Here is a 19752-nt window from a genome sequence, read left to right on the forward strand (position 1 = left end):
GACGACTATCTCTGGGAGAAACAATCGCTCTCTGATATATACATGTTCCAATGTACTTCTGTGTAGCGGAGGTGCTCAGAATCAGACTACTGATGCATTAGAAAGTTTAATACATGGCTGAGCAACAGTTTTTTCATATATTCCTTTGTCTTCCTCTTTGATCCTAATAATATTACATCTTATTTAGCTATGTCCCAATATTGAAGGTCGATTTGGTATAAGTAAATAAAAAGGATTTCAAGTTATATGCATTTATATTTTTCAAAAAATCGATGTTTTTAAAACTAAATATACAATATTATATTAAAACTATGAATTACTCACTCAAAAATCTTTTTTACACAGAGAAAACTTAATAAACTAAATTTTAATAGTAAATATTATGACATTAAAATAATATGCAATAACAAGGTGCGATACTTAAACAAGTTTACATTCTATAACATTTTTTAAAAAATTGTATGTTTATCTTTGACTTAATTAAAAAATATTTTTCTATTTAATGTTTTTAGATACATACATAATATTTATAAATTAATACAGTTTAAATTGCAAAATATTAAAAAATGTCTTAAATTGCAACCTTTGCATTTTTTCGCTATGTGCCACTGGGAGGTAGAGGATTCGCCCCAAGCCGCTCGGCCATCGTGGGCGCTAGTCGATATTATTACTTAGACGGCTCTCACATATAAACTCGGCTGTCTGCCGCACACCCGTAAATCAAACCTTCTAGAAACGTCGATCCGGTGTTGCAAATGAAGACCTTGCCCATCTACCAAGCGACAGTCGCACGTAACCTCTCGAAACGTATAGATATTTGGATGCGGCGATTTGCTTATAGCAGCACCAGTAGTTTTTTCAACCTAAAATCTCTCATTTGACCAATCTGCGAAGCTCTATTTGGCAACGTGTGTTTTGTGAATAACGATGAAGTAACATCGCCGTATTCGGTACGTTGCAGACGTGGCAAGTTGAGGTGTGAGAGCCGGCTTAGGATTTATATATTTATAAACAGACAACGGATAAGAATATTAAAATAATACGTTCAATTTCCGATATCTACACTGTAGGCATGTGTCATTTAAAGGAATTTTGAAAGTAAATGGTTCTTTAAAAAGTTACATGATATGTTTCATATAATACATGTATAATATTATGTGTATATTATAAAATTACATAAACATTAAATCCTGTAAAATAATCGAACATTATAAATGTACGTCAAAATTTGGCAAAAGCGTCATAGTCTATTTTGGATAGAACAGCGGAACAATAAATATCACTGTTTTGAAATAAACTTTGTATTCCTAATTGTTATTTTATTTAGGTTTATTAACTGGATCAATCATAGAAGGAAAAGTACGATATTATTATGATTTATAAAATAAAATAAAAGTAGAAATGATGGTCCAAATAACAGGTGGGTACACAGTACATAATTAAATCCAATTAAATTAAAGCCGAGTTCGACTGAATCAGTGTATTGATAATGGAGGGCGACATTTACAAGATATTATTTTTAAGACAGTGTAAAATCAAATGGTAAATGTTGTGACAGACGAAAAATAAGAATAAAAAAATTTGAAACCTGTAGTCTTTTTCATTTTCAAAAAAGGTAGTTCCCACGCCCCACGTTATATTATGAAAAGACAGTGGCGCATTCAGGATTTTATATTGGGGGGAGCCCAAAGACGAGAACGTAAATTAGATTCATAAGCTCTTTTTCTTCTTCATATAATTATTTTTACATATTTTCACAATACACGGCGGTATATTTGTAGTTTCTCTTCGTTTTTATTAAATTTGAGGCATAGTGGCGTGGCGGTAACCGTTGAGCGTGTCATCAGCGACTGTCAGATTAGAAGTGACTAACAGCGACCATACTGGACATGTGCGACTAGTATGCTAAAACATTATTAAAATAATATCGGCTGTGCTACCCGCTTGGTCTAAAGAGCTACAATATGTATGCCGAATTCTACTGAAAAAAAATGTTCTTTTGATTTACACGACCACCGACTAGTGGGTGTAGTCGTTCTTTTCTCCGAATATTTATCGTCGATTTTTGGTTTTTTAAATTGAGGTTCCAAAATATTAATTGAAAATGGAAAAGTATGATTGCATTTAACTTATACATAAACCTACTCAACACAACACAGCCTAATTTCTCGTTAATCGGCCTTTTGTCTATTGCACTCGGTGTACCTACACCATATATCCTGAAACGGGCCCTAAGGCTGGGATATTTAGCGGGCCCCCGACTTACCGCTAAGATTAAAGGCAGTGTGAAACACCACATTAACGTTCAAATTGTGTTTTAGTTCAAATTAAGGATACTTTACATTGAATTATTGGCGATTTTTAATAAATTTACTTTAAAAATGGATCTATCGAGTATTGACACATAATAATAAAACCCATTAGTGTTTAATTTTTTTTAAAAGGGTGTTGGAGAATTACAAATCATTTTCTTGCCGTGTTTTTATTTGTCTATGCCTAAGGTATCGTTTGTTGGCTTTCAATTTCAATGTTTAAAATCATTCTGATAATTTTCATATTTAAGGGGTGCCAGGGCCCCTTCCCCCCTCCCCCCGCCCCTTCCTGGGTGCGCCACTGTGAAAAGAAGACAGGCAATATACGATAAATACACTCACTCAATAACAATAATTAGTGGTAAACTTTGGAGCAACTTAATTTAAAAGAGGTAGGAGATCAAATCAGTTCCATTCGAAATAATATAAGCACAAAATTACCCCTCGATGAAATGCTGGACAAAGAGCGTATCATTTGACGGATATATATGTTATATTTAGTATAAATGTTCAAGGCCACAAAGTAATCCTCAACAGCTTTTTACGTACGAGTTATCGAACATGATTTTTTAAAAAAAATCATAGTTTATTGTATTTAACGCTCATTCTGTTATGTTAGTTTATCAGTATACAATGTTTATTTAAACCTTTTACGATCGCGATGACCAAGAATTTTAATAAGCAAATATATCAATGCTAAGTTTTTTTACCTGTATGTATCGTTTTATGCCTTTTGAGACTCATCATCAGCTTGCATTTATATGTGCACACATCGCAATGATATGGTTTTTCTTCAGTATGTATTATTTTATGCTTCTGTAAATTAGAGATGCGCGAAAAACTTTTTGAGCAAACACCGCAATGATATGGTTTTTCACCAGTGTGTATTCTTATATGGTTTTTTAGATTATAGAGTCGTCTGCATTTATATTTGCAATAATCACATTGAAAAGGTCTTTCATCAGTATGTGTTATTCTATGCTTTTCGAGATTATCTTTACACGAGAAATTTAATAAGCAAACATTGCAAAGATGCGGTTTTTCGCCAGTGTGTATTATTTTATGGTTTTTTAAAGTATCGAGTTGTCTGCATTCATATGTGCACACATCGCATTTATAAAGTTTTTCATTAGTATGTATTCTCATATGCGAATTAAGATTCACTTTCCTCGAGAAATTTAAAGAGCAAATATCGCAATGAAATGGTTTTTCACCAGTGTGTATTCTTTTATGGGTTTTGAGAACATAGAGTTGCCTGCATTTATATTCGCATTCATCGCATTGATAAGGTTTTTCGTCAGTGTGCGTCATTCTATGTGTTTTGAGATTAGCTTTCCTTGAAAATTTACACGAGCACACATCGCATTGATATATTGTTTCATTAATATTTGTGATATACGATTTTTCGTTGATATGTGTCTTTTGGTGTGTTTTGAGATGACTTGACTGCAAAAATGTATCAGGACAAGAATCGCATCGATACGGTCTTTCGCCAGTGTGTGACCTCATATGAGTTTTAAGGCAACCCCGTCGAATGCTTTTATATGAACAAACACTACAATGGTAACGTTTGTCATTAGCATGAATCCCTTTATGTGCTTTAAGATTATCAATTCTCAAGCATTTAAATGAGCAAACATCACAGTGATATGATTTTTCATCTGTGTGTATTTTATTATGTGTACTGCACATATTAGACAACTTACATGAAATAATGTGAGTATTTAAACTACTCCTAGATTCGAATACTCCGTAACAATCACTACATATGAAATAACGTGGTAAATCTATTACACATTTCAGCACAATTCGTACCACCTTCGGCAACAACGAGGTTTGTATTTCTTGCTTGACGTTTGGTTCAACTATAGTTATCTCAGGATTCTGTGTTATCCCCTCAATGATTTCTTTGGATGCAGATTCCGAGTATTTTTTGAGGATATCTCCATTAAATGACGTGGTGGGTAGTTGATATTCATCCTTATTGCAACTCTCTATGAAATATCGCTGAGTACAACCCTACAAAAAGATTATAACTGTAATTTTAATTTCAAATCTTGATAGAAATACATTATATTTATTAAAATAAAACACAAAAATATATATTAATAGGTAGCTCCACTTATTTTTATATTATTAGGTTACCATTATTACCAGTTGAGGATGTCTCAACTCTGTCTCATACAATACTACGTACCTGATTTACTGGACTGCATTTTGGAGCAGAGCATTTAGTGTAAGGTTCACCATCATGAAATTGGTGAAAAGCGTCATTAACAATCTCGTCTTTAATTTTGACACCCTCAAACTCGATTGGGACTTCATTATAATCATTATCAGAGTAAGCTTTGACCATCGTCGTTGCCGGGATCTAAAAATATAATAATATAAGCGCAGGCAATACTTATAATGTTGATAACCCATATTTAATTCCAACATATTTTTAAAACAAATTTCGTTTTTATGATTGTGACATCTTTATCAAAATCATCTTCTCCTATCGTTTCTTCATGATATCTTCAGTCAACGAAGGCTGACGTATCCGGTCAAGATATCGGTACGGCGGCTTTCGTGGTGCAGTGCGTAAGGCGTTAGCTTACCACACGGGAGTTTTGGGTTCGACCCGGTGAGGACACAATATATTTATGTAATTTTCTCAAAGCCTGGCTGTCTGTAATTGTTCAAATTTACTAATCATCTTGTACAAAAGAGCAAAGACATGGTTTTTAGTAATTGCGAAACATATAGGATCGAGTGTTTGTAACGCAGTCGTATCAAAGTATCCTTAATATTCGGAGGAGAAATCAATTTTTAAAGCTCAAAAGTCGAGCCATACGGGCGTTTAGAGACTTGTAAAGCAAACCTTAAACACTTGAATAACAATAAGTATGTAAGTGCTATAAATGCATTAACATTTGTATTTAAAATTTTTAAAAATTCCATCTAATTAGGTACGATATGTATTATTACCAAACGAAACCTCTAGCACGAAAACGTTTCAAATTCCAAATCAGTAATCTAACCACAATTTTAAAAACATCATTAGAATACCCCTGACGAAAGTTTACCAGCCCTGCACTACGAACGAAATGTTTCAAACATTTGTGTTACGAAAGCATTTGGTACATGACATTTCTCTCAAATGCTCACTGCAGATACCTGCATCCGACCTTGAAGGCGCGACGGACAAGAAAAAGTCCCGTTGGTCAGCCAAACCCTCCCTTTGCCCCGCACCGCATGATTCGCCTATCGATTAGAAGGAACGCATTTTTCAAAAATAAGATAAGAGGTAGTACGAAAACTACCACCAAGTCGATATAAACAAACGGTTTCTAGCCCGTCATGCGGCAGACGTGATGCCGCGGACTATGGATTTTACAAATCCTAGCATCTCGTCAAATAAAACCTCTTAATTCATAAATAACAAGTGCCCGTGAAATTTAATAAATAGTGAATACCACAAGGTACCTTATTAAATCAGCCCAAAAAAAATACTGTCAGTGTCGTGCCTAATCTAAGATCCCTTTAAATGAAACCAATGCTTGTCTATGTTTTAGTGTAAATAAATCGTAATTCTGCGCGGAATTATAAATTAAATTTCTGTGTTATAACTAATTCTGCCCGCTAAGATGTCACTCACCTCCCAAACCTGAAGTAATGCTCAATGAAGGATTTCACCAGCCTACACGTGAGTCTTTTTAATGTATTAGTATTAGTATAGTGCCGCGCGGCATAAGCGTTGGACTATAAAGCCGTGGGTCCCAGGTTCGAATCCTGGGTCTGGCAAGTACACATATTGTTTTTCAATTTGTGTGTCAGGGTATGGACCTAATAGGTTGAGCAAGTGGCTGACATCCATTTCTCGTAAAAAACAAAATCTGTCAATACAAACCTCCACTCTGTGGAGGCCCATATGATCCTATCAGGATCGGACATGGTCAAAAAAAAAAAAAAAAATTTACTTGGTGGAATTATAATTTCACAAAAAGCGCATATTATTATAGAATTAAAGGGTTTCTTTATCAGTTCAGTTAATTGGATTGGTCAGCTAGCAGATCATTGCAAGATATCATAAGCATATGAACCTAATCAGTGTTCTTCATAATATGAAGAATTGATTTAGTTATATAGTTCCTTAATCACAATACTTTGTATTCACAACATCGTCTGCTTCGTGGAAAACCGCCTTGCCTTGTGATATTTGTATTTGTTCTTCCATTCGCCGCCTTTTATAATGTGCCACCCTTATGCAACGCATGACCTGCCTGTCTTCGCAAGATGTCACTGCCTAACATATACAATATAACGTACCTGATGCACTGGTGGATAATTTGCATATGAGCAGCCAGGTTGAGGTTCCTCGACATATGATGGGTGCGATAATATATTTTCCACAAACTCGCTCTTGACATCATCAGTGTGAAGGTCAGTCTCGAGTTTCATATCAGTCAGGTCCGTTACTGGGTACTAAATTGAAACCACATAATAAATACCATGCAATCATATAACAAGTAAAATTAATAAAAGTTACGTTAAACATATAATTTTCGTAAGAGATTTTGGAAAAGACACGGAAATGTGTAAACGTCGCTTTTGTGGATTATTTAACACTTTCACTTCGATATATACACACCAGGGATATATCTTCGGATTAAATCGAGTACATTTTCAAGTACATTATTCTCTAAAATGTTAAAATCTTTTTTTTTAAGTTATACTTCTGTTGGGGCGTTTGGTAGAGTGTGAAATTGAGAGCTGCGCGCGCACACCGTTACGAAAGTGCGCGACAGTATGAAGTTAGCTGCGAATCAGTCAGCTGTATACAAACGCAAGTTTGATAGTAGAATTGTCGGCCATTTGCAATTCCTTACGTAAACAAACGATGAAACACCAGAGTGACAGTAAGTTGTCACTTTAAAAATAAAAACAACGAGAAATAATAAAATTAAGAAATATAAGTTAAAGTGTATAGAAACAAACCAACGGCCCTCCAATAAGCGGCTTTTTTTCTTGAGTGTGTAATTTAAGAAGATTATTATTAAGAGCTAGTCGAAGAATCTAGGTTATCACAAGTTATTTTTTCGTTTTGTTACGCCAAAGAAGTATAACTTCTAACGCGCCTACATAAGTACACACATCGATTTTTTTTATTACACATTTTCCACATTTCACACGTCGTCTAAAAAAAAGTCTTTCCGAAAGGTGACGATTACAAAACATTCCGTTAGAGTAATAAAATAACATGTCAACGGCACATTTGCATATCCTTTCACTATCCGTTATGCATGCGTATACCATGTTGTATCAAACGTTAGGCGCAATTCAATGTTGTGCTGAGAGAGTCCCATGAGCAACTTCCCAAGAACGTCTTTAGCGTGTTTCCTAGTATGGTATAATAAGTACCTACATTACTGTCAGACCTCGATGAGAAAAGACCTCCCTCAACGTAAAATGCTGTAAATTTTGTTTGAATCCTGGGTGTTCAATTTGTGTTGAAGTCAGAGTATGGAATCAACAGGTTGAGCAAGTGGCTAACATGAATTTTTCGTAAAAACAAAAATCTTTTAGTACAAACTCCTCTCTGTGGAGGCCCATAATAATATGATCTAATTAGGATCGCACATTGTCGGTGATACATAATGATTATAATCAGATAATATTGTAAAAATAATCATATTATTCTGTTAGTACGGCTAAAAAGAAGCCAAACTGCACAATTTAGTGAACTATTACATTTCTATGCTTGATACATTACGAAATAGCTAATCAAAGACAAATATTCCTACTGTTATATTAAGTTAAACCAAATTAGACATTTTTATCTTTAATCGGTTATTTTGATTGATAATCCATGACGTGAATTGTTTTATAAACACAATCGTAGCTGTCAAATTAGTTGCAGAATGGAATTAGTTGTCAAAAACTAACCTCAAAACTGAAAGTGGATTCGTCGATATTCTCCTTCTTTACAGTAGTACAAGAGTCAAGGCTGTTAAAATGATTAATCGGCACACCAGAACAATGCTGTCTTCCTGTATCATATTCCTCCATATTACACTCGCGTTTTGCATCCATAATAAATTATTTATTGTATTGCCGACGTGTCACGTTAGGGCCATAGACTAAAACTATATAGGTAATCTAGGGCCGTCAAAGAAGTATTGAACATAGATATTATACGTATTGATTATCAATAATCTACTTGGCACCGATATAATATGGATACTTGATAATAAATTTGTCATTAATTAACTGTGTTAATATTTTTTTAGTTTGGTCACGTTCACTTTTTAACCCTGGTGTAACCCTGCTTTTAAATGCTTTAAGGCTCGATGAGATTGAACTACCTACTTTACAAGCTGCTTGTTAGCGAATTTACAACCTGCTGGTAAACTCGCCCGGTGTCACCATCGAACAAGCTAGCAAGCAGATTGTAAACAAAGTTGAAAGCCCGGCTACTTTACACGCTACACGCTGTCGTGTGGGCCTGTCTGCGTCTGCGCCGAAGAGCGAAAGTTGTGACCTCTTGTTGAAAAAACGAGCTACGTCCTTTCAAAATAGTCTCTAGCTTGTGGCTTCTGAGCGAGTGGAAAGTTTTGTGTATCATCATCACAGTCACACTAGCTCGCACGCTTTTAATTTCGTCAACAAGAAGCTTCTAAAGTACCTAGCTCAATGTTATTGACACTTCCGACACCATTTTATATAAAATACACAATGATGTTTAGAATCAATACTTCTTGTCTTATGAAAGACAACTTACTGTATTGATATCATTTTTGTATTATAGAAGTGACAGCCCTAGCAACAACGTGACTTATATTATTAATGTTGCCATAAATATTTTGTATAATAAAATTGAAGAAAACCCTTCAGCAACATTGAAATCCTTTCATTGAATTCAAAATACCGAAAAAATGGCGCCACCTTTTTTAATATATTATACGTCACAGTTTAATTTTTTATAATAGTGTATAATGTTGTAAAGAAATAAATTATAAAAGCGCGTGTCATTTATTGTGCCGTTGAGCGATGCAATTAAAGCAATCAGTTTGCTAGCTAGTTCAAGGTTCATTCGGTGATTGACGTTATCACGAAGATACGCTTAACGTGTCTGGGACACGTATTCCGGATGCCGCCAAAGAGTGCGACACTTCGTACCCTTGTGGCACAGCCTCAAGGGTTCCGTCGCCGTGGCCGCCCCTCCCTCGCCCTGCAGCGGTGCTACAAGAGCGACCTACGTGCTGCAGGTCTGACATTGCGAGAGTTAGCTATAGACCGAGGGAAGTGGTGCAAACTTGTGCTTGCCCTATGCCCCAATGTTGGAACGTGACAAGGTGGAAGAAGAGAAGAATTCTTGCGCGTACTATATTAAAAGGTCTAGTACCTACACCCAAAATCGGAAAAGATGTTTTTTTAATATATTTAATTTTAACACTAAAACAACTATAACCTATAAGAATTCAATATTTTCGTACTATAAAGTGAAATTGGTGCAAAATACTATACATACATTCCGTATCCATACAGAGCCGACAATAAAATTTGTTCGAAAAAGATAAAGCCCTTGTTTTTGATTTAAATTGCAATTTATTTAATTCGAAGGGAAGCATTTTTGATTAGAAGATTTATATAAATACCTATAAAAGGCCTCGACGTCAATTTTGTCAGATTTCTTCAACCGGTTACTATGACAAAAAGATGGCAACACTAACCGGTTGTTATCAACACAATATATATCATTATCTATGATCAATACTATTATAATATAGTCAATGGTATTGCGTGACACGTCGACAATAGAATAATATTATTATTATGGATATAAAACGCGAGTGTAATATGGAGGATTCTGGTACAGAAAAGCAGCCTTCTTCTGGTATACCGATTAATCATTTTAACAGCATTGACTCATGCACGGCTGTAAAGAAGGAGAATGTCGACGAATCCACTTACAATCTCCAGGTTAGTTTTTGACAACTAATTCCATTCATCATTCAATTTGACAGCTACGTTTGTGTTTTAACGTAATTAACAGTGATTATTAGTGTCTTCTTTTGTTTCACTAAAGAAAACATTAAGTGTTATTATCTCTATGATTTCCAATTTCGTTTGTCAAGCATAGGAATGTGACAGTTTAATAAATTGTTCTGTTTGTCTTCTTTTTATCAATATGTATGTATTTTACAATACCATCTGATTATAATATTATCATTATCATCATCATCATCCTGAATCTATCCACTGCTGGATGAAGACCTATTCAAGCTGCTTCTACTTCTCTCGGTCCTTTTGCATTGCGTTGCCACATACTTCCGCAGAACTTTAACTATTCATCGATCCAGCGGCCTCTAGGTCCACCTTGCGGACGTTTTATACTTCTTGGATACCACTGGATGACTAGATTTGTCCAACAATTGTCTCTTCTTCGAGCTGTGTCCAGCCCATCTCCATTTAAGGCTTTTAATAAACTCTATTACATTGCAAACCCTAGCATGCACCTCTTCATACCACATGGTGCTACTCTAAGTTGCTGGATCTCTCTTATTATAATTATTATTTAATACGTACAAAGTCCGATCCTAATAAGATCATATTATGGTCCTCAGTCCTGCGGGTCTATTCTATACAAAAGGCGACTATCGACCGCTAACGTGCTAACGTGATAATGTGTTAGTATTTGTTACATACATTTTATATTGAAATATTATAATTGTAATTGTATTGTAATCAGTTAATCAGTCGAAACTGTCTCTCTCTCGCTCTCTTTTTCTATCGCTCATGCTCTAAATTTTAGCACAGGCAGGGGGCATGCCGTTAAAATATATCATTTATTGCAACAATTCATACCGGCTAATTATAATTGTTACAAAACGTGTTAATAATTTGATACAAACATACCCTAGTTAGCGGTTTCAGCGGACGAAAGCAGCCTTTTGTAAAGAATAGACCCGCTGGTCCTCTCTATGACAGATTTTGTTTTTACTAAAATTGGATGTTAGCCATTTGCTCAACCTATTAGGTCCATACTCTAATACACATTGAAAAACAATATAATATTGAGTATTTGCCAGATCCAGGATTCGAACCTGGCACCCACGACATTGTAAGCCGACGCTTAATCCGCTCGGCCATTGTGGGCATACAAATGATCTGATGATTTGATTATAAATGCACTATTTATATTCATAATAAAAAATACAATAAGCTGGACATGTCGCTTGGCGAGTGGACAGCCGCTGGACAAATGCCGTCATACAATAGTACTCAAGGGGACACTAGTGATTTAAAGCCTGCTGGATAGACGAACTCATAAATTTCGTTGGATGTACGTGGCAGCGAAGAACTAGGGACCTAGGAATTAGGTGTGGAAGTAGGCCTTCATCCAGCAGTGGGTCGACCCTGGCTGATGACGATGATAAAATACAAGTGCATTTATAAACAAACCATAATATAAGCTTGAAGTTCGACAGTTTTGACAGAAAATATGACGTAGCTATAGCGACGGCAGGTGAGAAAAATCGATGCAATATGCTTCGTGTTAGCCGGCTCTCACATCTACTGCACAGCCATAAATGAAACCTTCTAGGAACGTCGCTCCGGTGTTGCATATGAAGACCGTGTACATCTACCTAGCGACAGTCGCTCGTAACCGCTTGAAACGTATATACATCTGGATGCGGCAACCAGCGAGCCGGTATAGGAATGACCGATTCATAGATGTGCGTATGCGTTCCGGCGTCTTTGACTCGCAGCCCCTAACGCTAAAGCGATTTGTTAACAGCCTACCAGATTTGTTAATCTGCCGAGCTCCATTTGGCAACGTGTGTTTTGTGAATAACTATGACGTCACAACGACAATTATATTTTACCTATATGATTGCATGGTATTTATTGTGTGGTTTCATTTTAGTACCCAGCAACGGACCTGACTGACATAAAACCTGAGTCTGGCCTTCACATTGATGATGTCAAGTGCGAGTTTGCCGCAGACATATCGCACCCATCATATTATATCGAAGAACCTCAACCTGGGTGCTCGTATTCAAATTATCCATCAGCACATCACGTACGTTTAATTGTATATGCCAGGAAGTTACGTCTCGTGAGGACAGGCAGGTGATGCATTGCATGAAAGTAGCTCTTCAAAAAGGAAGCGAATGAAGGAACGGTTCCAAATCTCACAAATTTTGAGAACAATAAGGGTTTTCCACGAAGCAGACGATGCTGTGATTAGAAAGTTTTGACAAACAATATAACTAAAACACCTCTTCAAATTATGAGTAACACCTTATTGTTTCATATGCCTATGGCAGGTATTTAAACGTGATATCTCGCATTGATTTGCTAGCTAATTAATCGAACTAACTTTTTTGACAAAGAAACCGTTTAATTCTATAATTATGTTTTATCTGTTAAATTATAATTCCACTAAGTAAACACAATACAATATCTTAAGTAAATGGTTTTTTTTTTTTTTTAATACAAATGCAATTCTACTTGTCAAGGCATTTGTAGCACACTACAATTTTAAAGTTTGCGTTACATGTCACGAAATGCCTGTATGGCTCGACTTTTGAGCTTTGAAAATTGTTTTCTCCACCGAATATTAGGGATACTTTGATACGACGGCCATGGCCCCCTCATCCTGAAGCGGGCCCCCCAACCTATCGTTAAGGTTAAGGACTGTGTAATGTTCGACAGTAGTATTTCCCAAATGAAATTCCGCAGAACTCCAGGGTTCCGTTTAAAATAAAGGGTATTCCGTATATTTTTTAGCGATTTTCGGTATTTTTACATAAATACGCTTGAATTGTCGGCAACCACCATCATATTATTATGAAGCACTGATCGCGACTCTCTTTTGTGATAGCCAAGTTACATATGACTCTCCGCCATGTTGGATAAATAGTCATTTTTATTAGTCAGGAAACATACTAAAAGTAATTATAAAATTAAATTCTAATCGTCGTATAGCGCCGCAGGCGACTTTTTCACTATTGGAACTTATAAATTTACGGTGTGTTTATCTCACTTAACTGGTTGACCTGCCATGTCGGGCCCCCAGGCTACAGCCATGTCAGCCCCTCCTTTGTGGGCGGCATGATGACGGCATTACAAACACTCGATACCTATATTTTTTAAAAATTGTAGATTGAACAATCACAAATACCCAGGTTTTGAGAAGATTACATATCGTCACTGTTCTGGCAGAAGACACTAATTCGAAAAAATGACATATTGAGTTAGTTTACTAAAATGTTACTTATTTCAAACTTTACTGTGTGGAAACCTTCTTAATAAATAAACAGTCTTTATTTTAAAGTCATCCTTTCTACGATTAAACTCACATGCTAGACCATTTCAAACATTTTAACAACTTTAAAGTCAAATTACTCAAAACTAGTATTCTCCAGTTAGTGTGTTCTTCCAGAACAGAGACGATATATATAGTGTGTCCTCACCGGTATGAACCCAAAACTCCCGGGTGGAAAGCTAGCGCCTTACGAACTGCACCACGAGAGCGTCCGTATCGATATCTTGACCGGATACGTCAGCCCTCGGTGAATGAAGTTATCAAGAAGAGACGATACGAGGAGATGATCACGAAGTTCGTCTTAAAAATATGTCAGAATTAAATAAGGGTTGTCAGCATTGTACGTACTGCCTACATTTATATTATATTAGATATTGTGATGTTTTCAGATCCTGGCAACTAGGCTGGTAAATATTAAGTCTGAGAATGATTATAAGGAAGTCCCCATCGAGTTTGGGGGTGTCAAGATTAAAGACGAGATAGTTAATGACCCTTTTCGCCAATTTCATGATGGTGACCCCCAAGCATTTAGCTCTGATCCAGAGGAACAGGTATGTTCTATTAATTGTATAAGAACATAATTTTTTCCAAAATATTATCAGGTTTTTTTTTAATAATATATTAACATACTTGATTTAAAATGTAACAAACCTTTTGTCTCCACCCACGGTGGCCGTGCGGCTTAAGCGTTCGACTATAAAGCCGTGGGTCCCAGGTTCGAATCTTGGGTCTGGCAAGTACACATATTGTTTTTCAATTTGTGTCTCTCAGGGTATGGACCTAATAGGTTGAGCAAGTGGCTGACATCCATTTCTCGTAAAAAACAAAATCTGTTAATACAAACCTCTACTCTGTGGAGGCCCATATGATCCTATTAGGATCGGACATGGTCGAAAGAAAGAAAAACCTTTTATCTAAACTGCAAATAAATTTACTAGGTACCTACCTATGTAATTTAAAAAACCTTTTAGTGATGGCCTCAAATGAAAATGCATGTAATTGTTATTAACTATTGATTGTTTTACCGTCGATTTCTAAATGGAAAATAAAAAGGTACAGTCAATCTGTAAGGGTTTTATTAGAGAATTGCTTCGATACGGCCAGTGACCATGAAGGAATGCCGACCTTTCATTTAATATACAGTCCGCCATTAATAATACTGGCAAAGTAAATGGTTACCTTCTTCTTATTGTGCCATCCCCTAGCGGAGGTCGGCCACCATCAAGGCGATCTTATCTTTGTCGTCTACTACCCGGAACAGTTCAGTGGAGCTGCACTCGTACCAATCACGGAGGTTCTTAAGCCACGAAATGCGGTGCCGTCTTCTGCTACGCTTCCCATTGATCTTTCCTTGAATGACAAGTTGGGAATGCTGTATTTTTGTCCTCTCATAATGTGGCCGAAATACTGTAGTTTCTTGGTTTTGATACTACGTAAAACTTCTCGGTCCTTCCCCATTCGATTGAGAACTTCAACATTTGTCACCCGGTCAGTCCAAGGAATTTTGAGGATGCGTCTATACAGCCACATCTCGAAAGCTTCAAGTCTCCGTGACATCTCTTGGTTTAGCGGTTAATGGTTACCTACATAATGAAAATTTAACAAGGGTTTTGTTTACGGTAGACAAAGTGATTTAAGTCACATGAACAATAATCCCAACATTATATTCTGGTATTTAAATTTTTGAGACTCCTTTACTTGAGGTTGTATGGTTACTATCCATAGCTTCCACTTAGGTATGCTTATATACTCTAGTTTAAACACTAGACTTTATATTTGGCCACGTATTTTTTCCAACTCATTCGCGGTGATAATAAGAATTCTGTCTTTCTTGATAACTATCTTAGAAATCGGGAGCATCAGTTGATTGTTCTCCCAAGGTACAGAACTAACCTGTTATTGGTGGTGCTAATTGGGAGGGTAATAACCCTGTTCAATCGAATCACTTCGGATATTGACATATTCCACCTGCGTGCGAATGAGAATACTGCCCCCATAACCAAAAAGGCAGCTTTTCGCCAAAGTCACATTTTGAGATAATGAGACATTAACATTTTTTCAACTTATTACATTTTTAAATAATTTGTCATTTGATATGGTATTAGCAAAAAACAGTATATTTTCAATCGATGCTGTGTTTTTGCTTATGAAACTCGTTATAATGTCTTTTTGTTTAGAATAACTACCGTTTTTATGAAAAAAAAACGAAAAACAATATGTCGATTATTATATTGAAATAAATTTTATACCCCCTTTTGACTTTATGTCAAATGGTTCACAATTTCACGTAGAGTAATTATCTGTACACTAACTCAATTTGTTATTTTTGTCGAAAAGCTGCCTTTTTCCTTATGAGGGCATTATAGATGGGCATTGTTTTTTTAAATTCCTAAAATAGGGTCTTCTTAACCCATTCCGTGTATTTCCTTGTTTCTTATTTATATTTTTTTTATATTTACACCTTTCTACTGTTTAATAACTTAGAGTTAGTCTTAAGCTGGCGTGCGGTTTTCCCCTGCTTCAACATTCAGCATTGCATTCCTTCGCGTTCCCTCTCATTGGAAACTTGCAACAGTCGAACGCGATGGCATAATGCTTTCCGTCAGCAAACGACATGACGTAAACGCCAGCTTATATAATACAGACTGTAATACTGATTCATTTTTATATAATACTGTTTCAAAAATATTTCTTTGTTTCTAAATGTCATGTTGTGAACGTCTTATATTAATAATCTGTAATGTTCAGTAAAAAATCAAACACAATTTTTAGTGCTAGTTCCACTTATTTTAGTCAAGGCTGGATTCGTCTGCTTCAAAGAGACATTGTCAACTGTTTCCTAATAATTTAATAATTACAATATAAAAAGAACTTTTTATATAGAACGTTTTTAAATTCTGTTGAACCATATAAACTTAACTTGACTAGCTTAAACGATCAAAAAAAATTGTACTTGACATTTCATATTGATTTCCATAGTAACGCACGTATATATTAATAATTTAGTTGCTAGGACCCCAGACCCTAGCAACCAATAATGGTGTCGAAATAACTTTTCAGACAAAACAGAATTAACTGAAAATGAATTCAATTCTACTTAAAGATAAATTCTACTTAAAAGTATTAAAAAAATGCATTGGCATCGTGTTCTGATATATTCTAAAAGTTTCCAATGTCTAACTAGTCGGGAAGTTAGTTAAAAATCTTCTATCGTCCAATACAAATCTTGGACAAACAAGAAAAAATCTGTACCGGACAAATAAGAATACGAGCTAATAAAAACTTGGTAATTAAAATAGGTGGAACTACCTATTATTACATAGTATTGTGTTTTATTTTAATAAATACAATGCATTTCTAGCAAGCTTTAATGAAATATTTGTACCAATATTTTCAAGTCGTTTTAAGCGCCTTAAATTGCTTTTTTATCTTTTATTTTACACCGTTCTTACGTTATTTTAAGGATATGAAGAACATTTTATTTAAGTATATATTATTATTATTATGTATTCAAAAACATAAATTGCGATGGTGACACTGTGAATGTCAGAATTACACTGAGCTGAATCTGTGGACCAACACATTAAGTAAAACGAACAATATTTGTTTTTCATGTTATTGAAATTAATATTACAGCCATAATCTTTTTGTAGGTTTCTACAGAGAGTCGCAATAAGGATGAAAGTCCACTACCCACCATGTCATTTAATATAGGTATCATTAAAAAATACTCGGAATCTACACCCAAAGAAATCAGTGAAGGAATAACACAGAATCCTGAGATAACTATAGTTGAACCAAACGTCAAGGAAGAATTACAAACCACGTATGTACCGAAGGTGGTACGAATTGAGCTGAAAAGAGTAATAGATTTTCCATATTATTTTATATGTAGTGATTGTTACGCGATATTCGAATCCAGGAGTAGTTTAAATATTCACAATGTTTTATGTAAGTCGTCTACTACGACATATTCAGATAAAAAACCATTTAAATGCGATGTTTGTTCATTTAAATTTGCGAGCATAGATGATCTTATATCGCATAAAACGATACATGCTAATGAGAAACGTTACCATTGCAGTGTTTGTTCTTATAAAGGCATTAGACCAAGTTGCCTCAAAAGGCATATGAGATCACATACAGGTGAAAAACCATATCAATGCGAAATTTGTTCATTTAAATCGTCATACAAAAGTAATCTCAAATCACATATAAGGTCACATACTGGTGAAAGACCGTATCAATGCGATTATTGCCCAAATAAATTCTTACAGTTGGGTCATCTCAAAGCACACCAAATCACACATAACGACGATAAAATCACACTTATTGATGAAACACCATATGAATGCGATATTTGTTCATTTAAATTCTCAAGCAAAGGTAATCTTAAAACGCATAGAATGACGCACACTGATGAAAAACCTTATCAATGCGATGTATGCAAATATAAATGCAGGCAACTCGATACTCTTAGAAACCATAAAAGAATACACACTGGTGAAAAACCATATCATTGTAATGTTTGCTCATTAGATTTCTCGAGCAAAGGTAACCTTAATTCTCATATGAGGATCCATACTCACGAGAAACCGTATCAATGCAGTTTTTGTTCATTTACATGCTCCAATCTAAGTTCTCTCAAAAGGCATAAAATAAACCATTTTGATAAAAAACCATATCAATGCGATGTCTGCTCATTAAAATTTTCGGACATAGCTAATCTCAAAAGGCATAATAAAATACATACTGACGAAAAACCTTATCAATGCGACGTTTGCGCATATAAATGCAGGCAGATGATTTGTCTTAAAAGACATAAAATGACACATACAGGCGAAAAACCATATAATTGCGATATTTGCTCATTAAAATTCTCGGACATCGCTTATCTTAAAAATCATAAAAAAACACATACTGATGAAAAACCTTATCAATGCGATGTGTGCACATATAGATGCAGGCAGACGATTAGTCTTAAAAGGCATAAATTGACACATACTGGTGAACAACCATATAATTGTGATATTTGCTCAAAAAAATTCTCGCACATCGCTAATCTCAAAAAGCATAAAATAATACATACTGATGAAAAACCGTTTCAATGCGATGTGTGCGCATATAAATGCAGGCAGATGATAAGTCTCAAAAGGCATAAAATGATACATACCGGTGAATTCCCACATCACTGCGATATTTGCTCATTAAAATTCACTGAAATCGCTTATCTCAAAAAGCATAAACTAAAGCATGCTATTGAAAAACCTTATCAATGTGATGTTTGCTCATATCAATGCAAGCAGGTGATTAGTCTCAAGCGACATAAATTGAAACATACTGGTGAAAACCCATAGCATTGCGATATTTGCTCATTAAAATTCTCGGTCATCGCAATCGCAATAGGCTCAAAAAACATTGCATACTACATACCTACTAAAACATAATTATTATTAAATACAATAAACTATAATATCTCAAAACGTTATATCCGAAAACGCCATTGACGATTACATTGTAGCCCTGAACATTTATAATACGAAATATACTATATGAACCCGTCAAATGACTTGCTCTTTGTCCAGCATTTCATCAAGAGGTAAATATGTACGTATATGTTGGGTGGAACCAGTGGCGCACCCAGGATTTAATATGGGGGGGGGCAAAGAGGACAATGTAAATTAGTCCCATAGGCTCTTTTTCTTCTTCACAGCCTAATTTCTCGTTTATCGGTCTTTTGTCTATTGCACTCGGTGTACCTACACCATGGTCCCCTCATTCTGAAACGCGCCCTCAGGCTAGGATATTTAGCGGTCCCCCTACCTACCGCTAAGATTAAAGGCAGTGTGAAACACTATATTAACGTTTTTCAAATTGTGTTACAGTACGAGAATTTTTTGACAGTTCCATTAGGGATTGGGTATCTAAAAAACCTGACATTAATGTGTCGAAATTTTTGTTTTATAAATTAAAATCTATAAAATTTGTCTAAAAAGGGTGCTGGAGAATTATTACAAATCATTTTTTTCACCGTGTTTTTATTTGTCTAAGCCCAAAGGTATAGTTTATTGGCTTTCAATATCAATGTTTAAAATCATTCTGATAATTTTCATTTTTGGGGGG

At 35.4% G+C, this 19752-nt stretch overlaps 1 protein-coding gene and 1 long non-coding RNA gene across 2 annotated transcripts; one reads left to right on the forward strand and one right to left on the reverse strand.

The window, feature by feature from the left end:
* Window positions 1-4301: 4301 nt before the first annotated feature.
* LOC147077235 (uncharacterized) lies at window positions 4302-8396 on the reverse strand. Its single transcript, XR_015069789.1, has 4 exons — window positions 8241-8396; window positions 6624-6779; window positions 4510-4683; window positions 4302-4331 (listed from the first exon to the last, which is right to left on the reverse strand). It is a non-coding gene; the product is annotated as an uncharacterized LOC147077235 (long non-coding RNA).
* Window positions 8397-10101: 1705 nt separating this feature from the next.
* Window positions 10102-18986, forward strand: LOC147077236 (uncharacterized). The gene is made up of 4 exons (XM_085941469.1): window positions 10102-10277; window positions 12226-12381; window positions 14019-14180; window positions 17283-18986. The coding sequence occupies exons 1-4, from the start codon at window positions 10131-10133 to the stop codon at window positions 18984-18986; spliced, it is 2169 nt and encodes a 722-aa protein (XP_085797595.1). The 5' UTR covers window positions 10102-10130.
* The last annotated feature ends 766 nt before the right edge of the window (window positions 18987-19752 follow it).

The sequence above is a fragment of the Rhyacophila brunnea genome, unplaced genomic scaffold (assembly GCF_057557595.1).
Source record: "Rhyacophila brunnea isolate RB1 unplaced genomic scaffold, BYU_Rbru_1.0 scaffold_13, whole genome shotgun sequence".
Taxonomy (NCBI): Eukaryota; Metazoa; Arthropoda; class Insecta; order Trichoptera; family Rhyacophilidae; genus Rhyacophila; species Rhyacophila brunnea.

Bases quoted from the DNA above. Each gene is read 5' to 3' on its own strand.
- LOC147077236 (XM_085941469.1), top strand. From the start codon at position 10,131: ATGGATATAAAACGCGAGTGTAATATGGAGGATTCTGGTACAGAAAAG. The intron at 10,278-12,225 runs GTTAGTTTTTGA...GTTTCATTTTAG, and splicing joins AATCCACTTACAATCTCCAG to TACCCAGCAACGGACCTGAC. The intron at 12,382-14,018 runs GTACGTTTAATT...TGATGTTTTCAG, and splicing joins ATTATCCATCAGCACATCAC to ATCCTGGCAACTAGGCTGGT.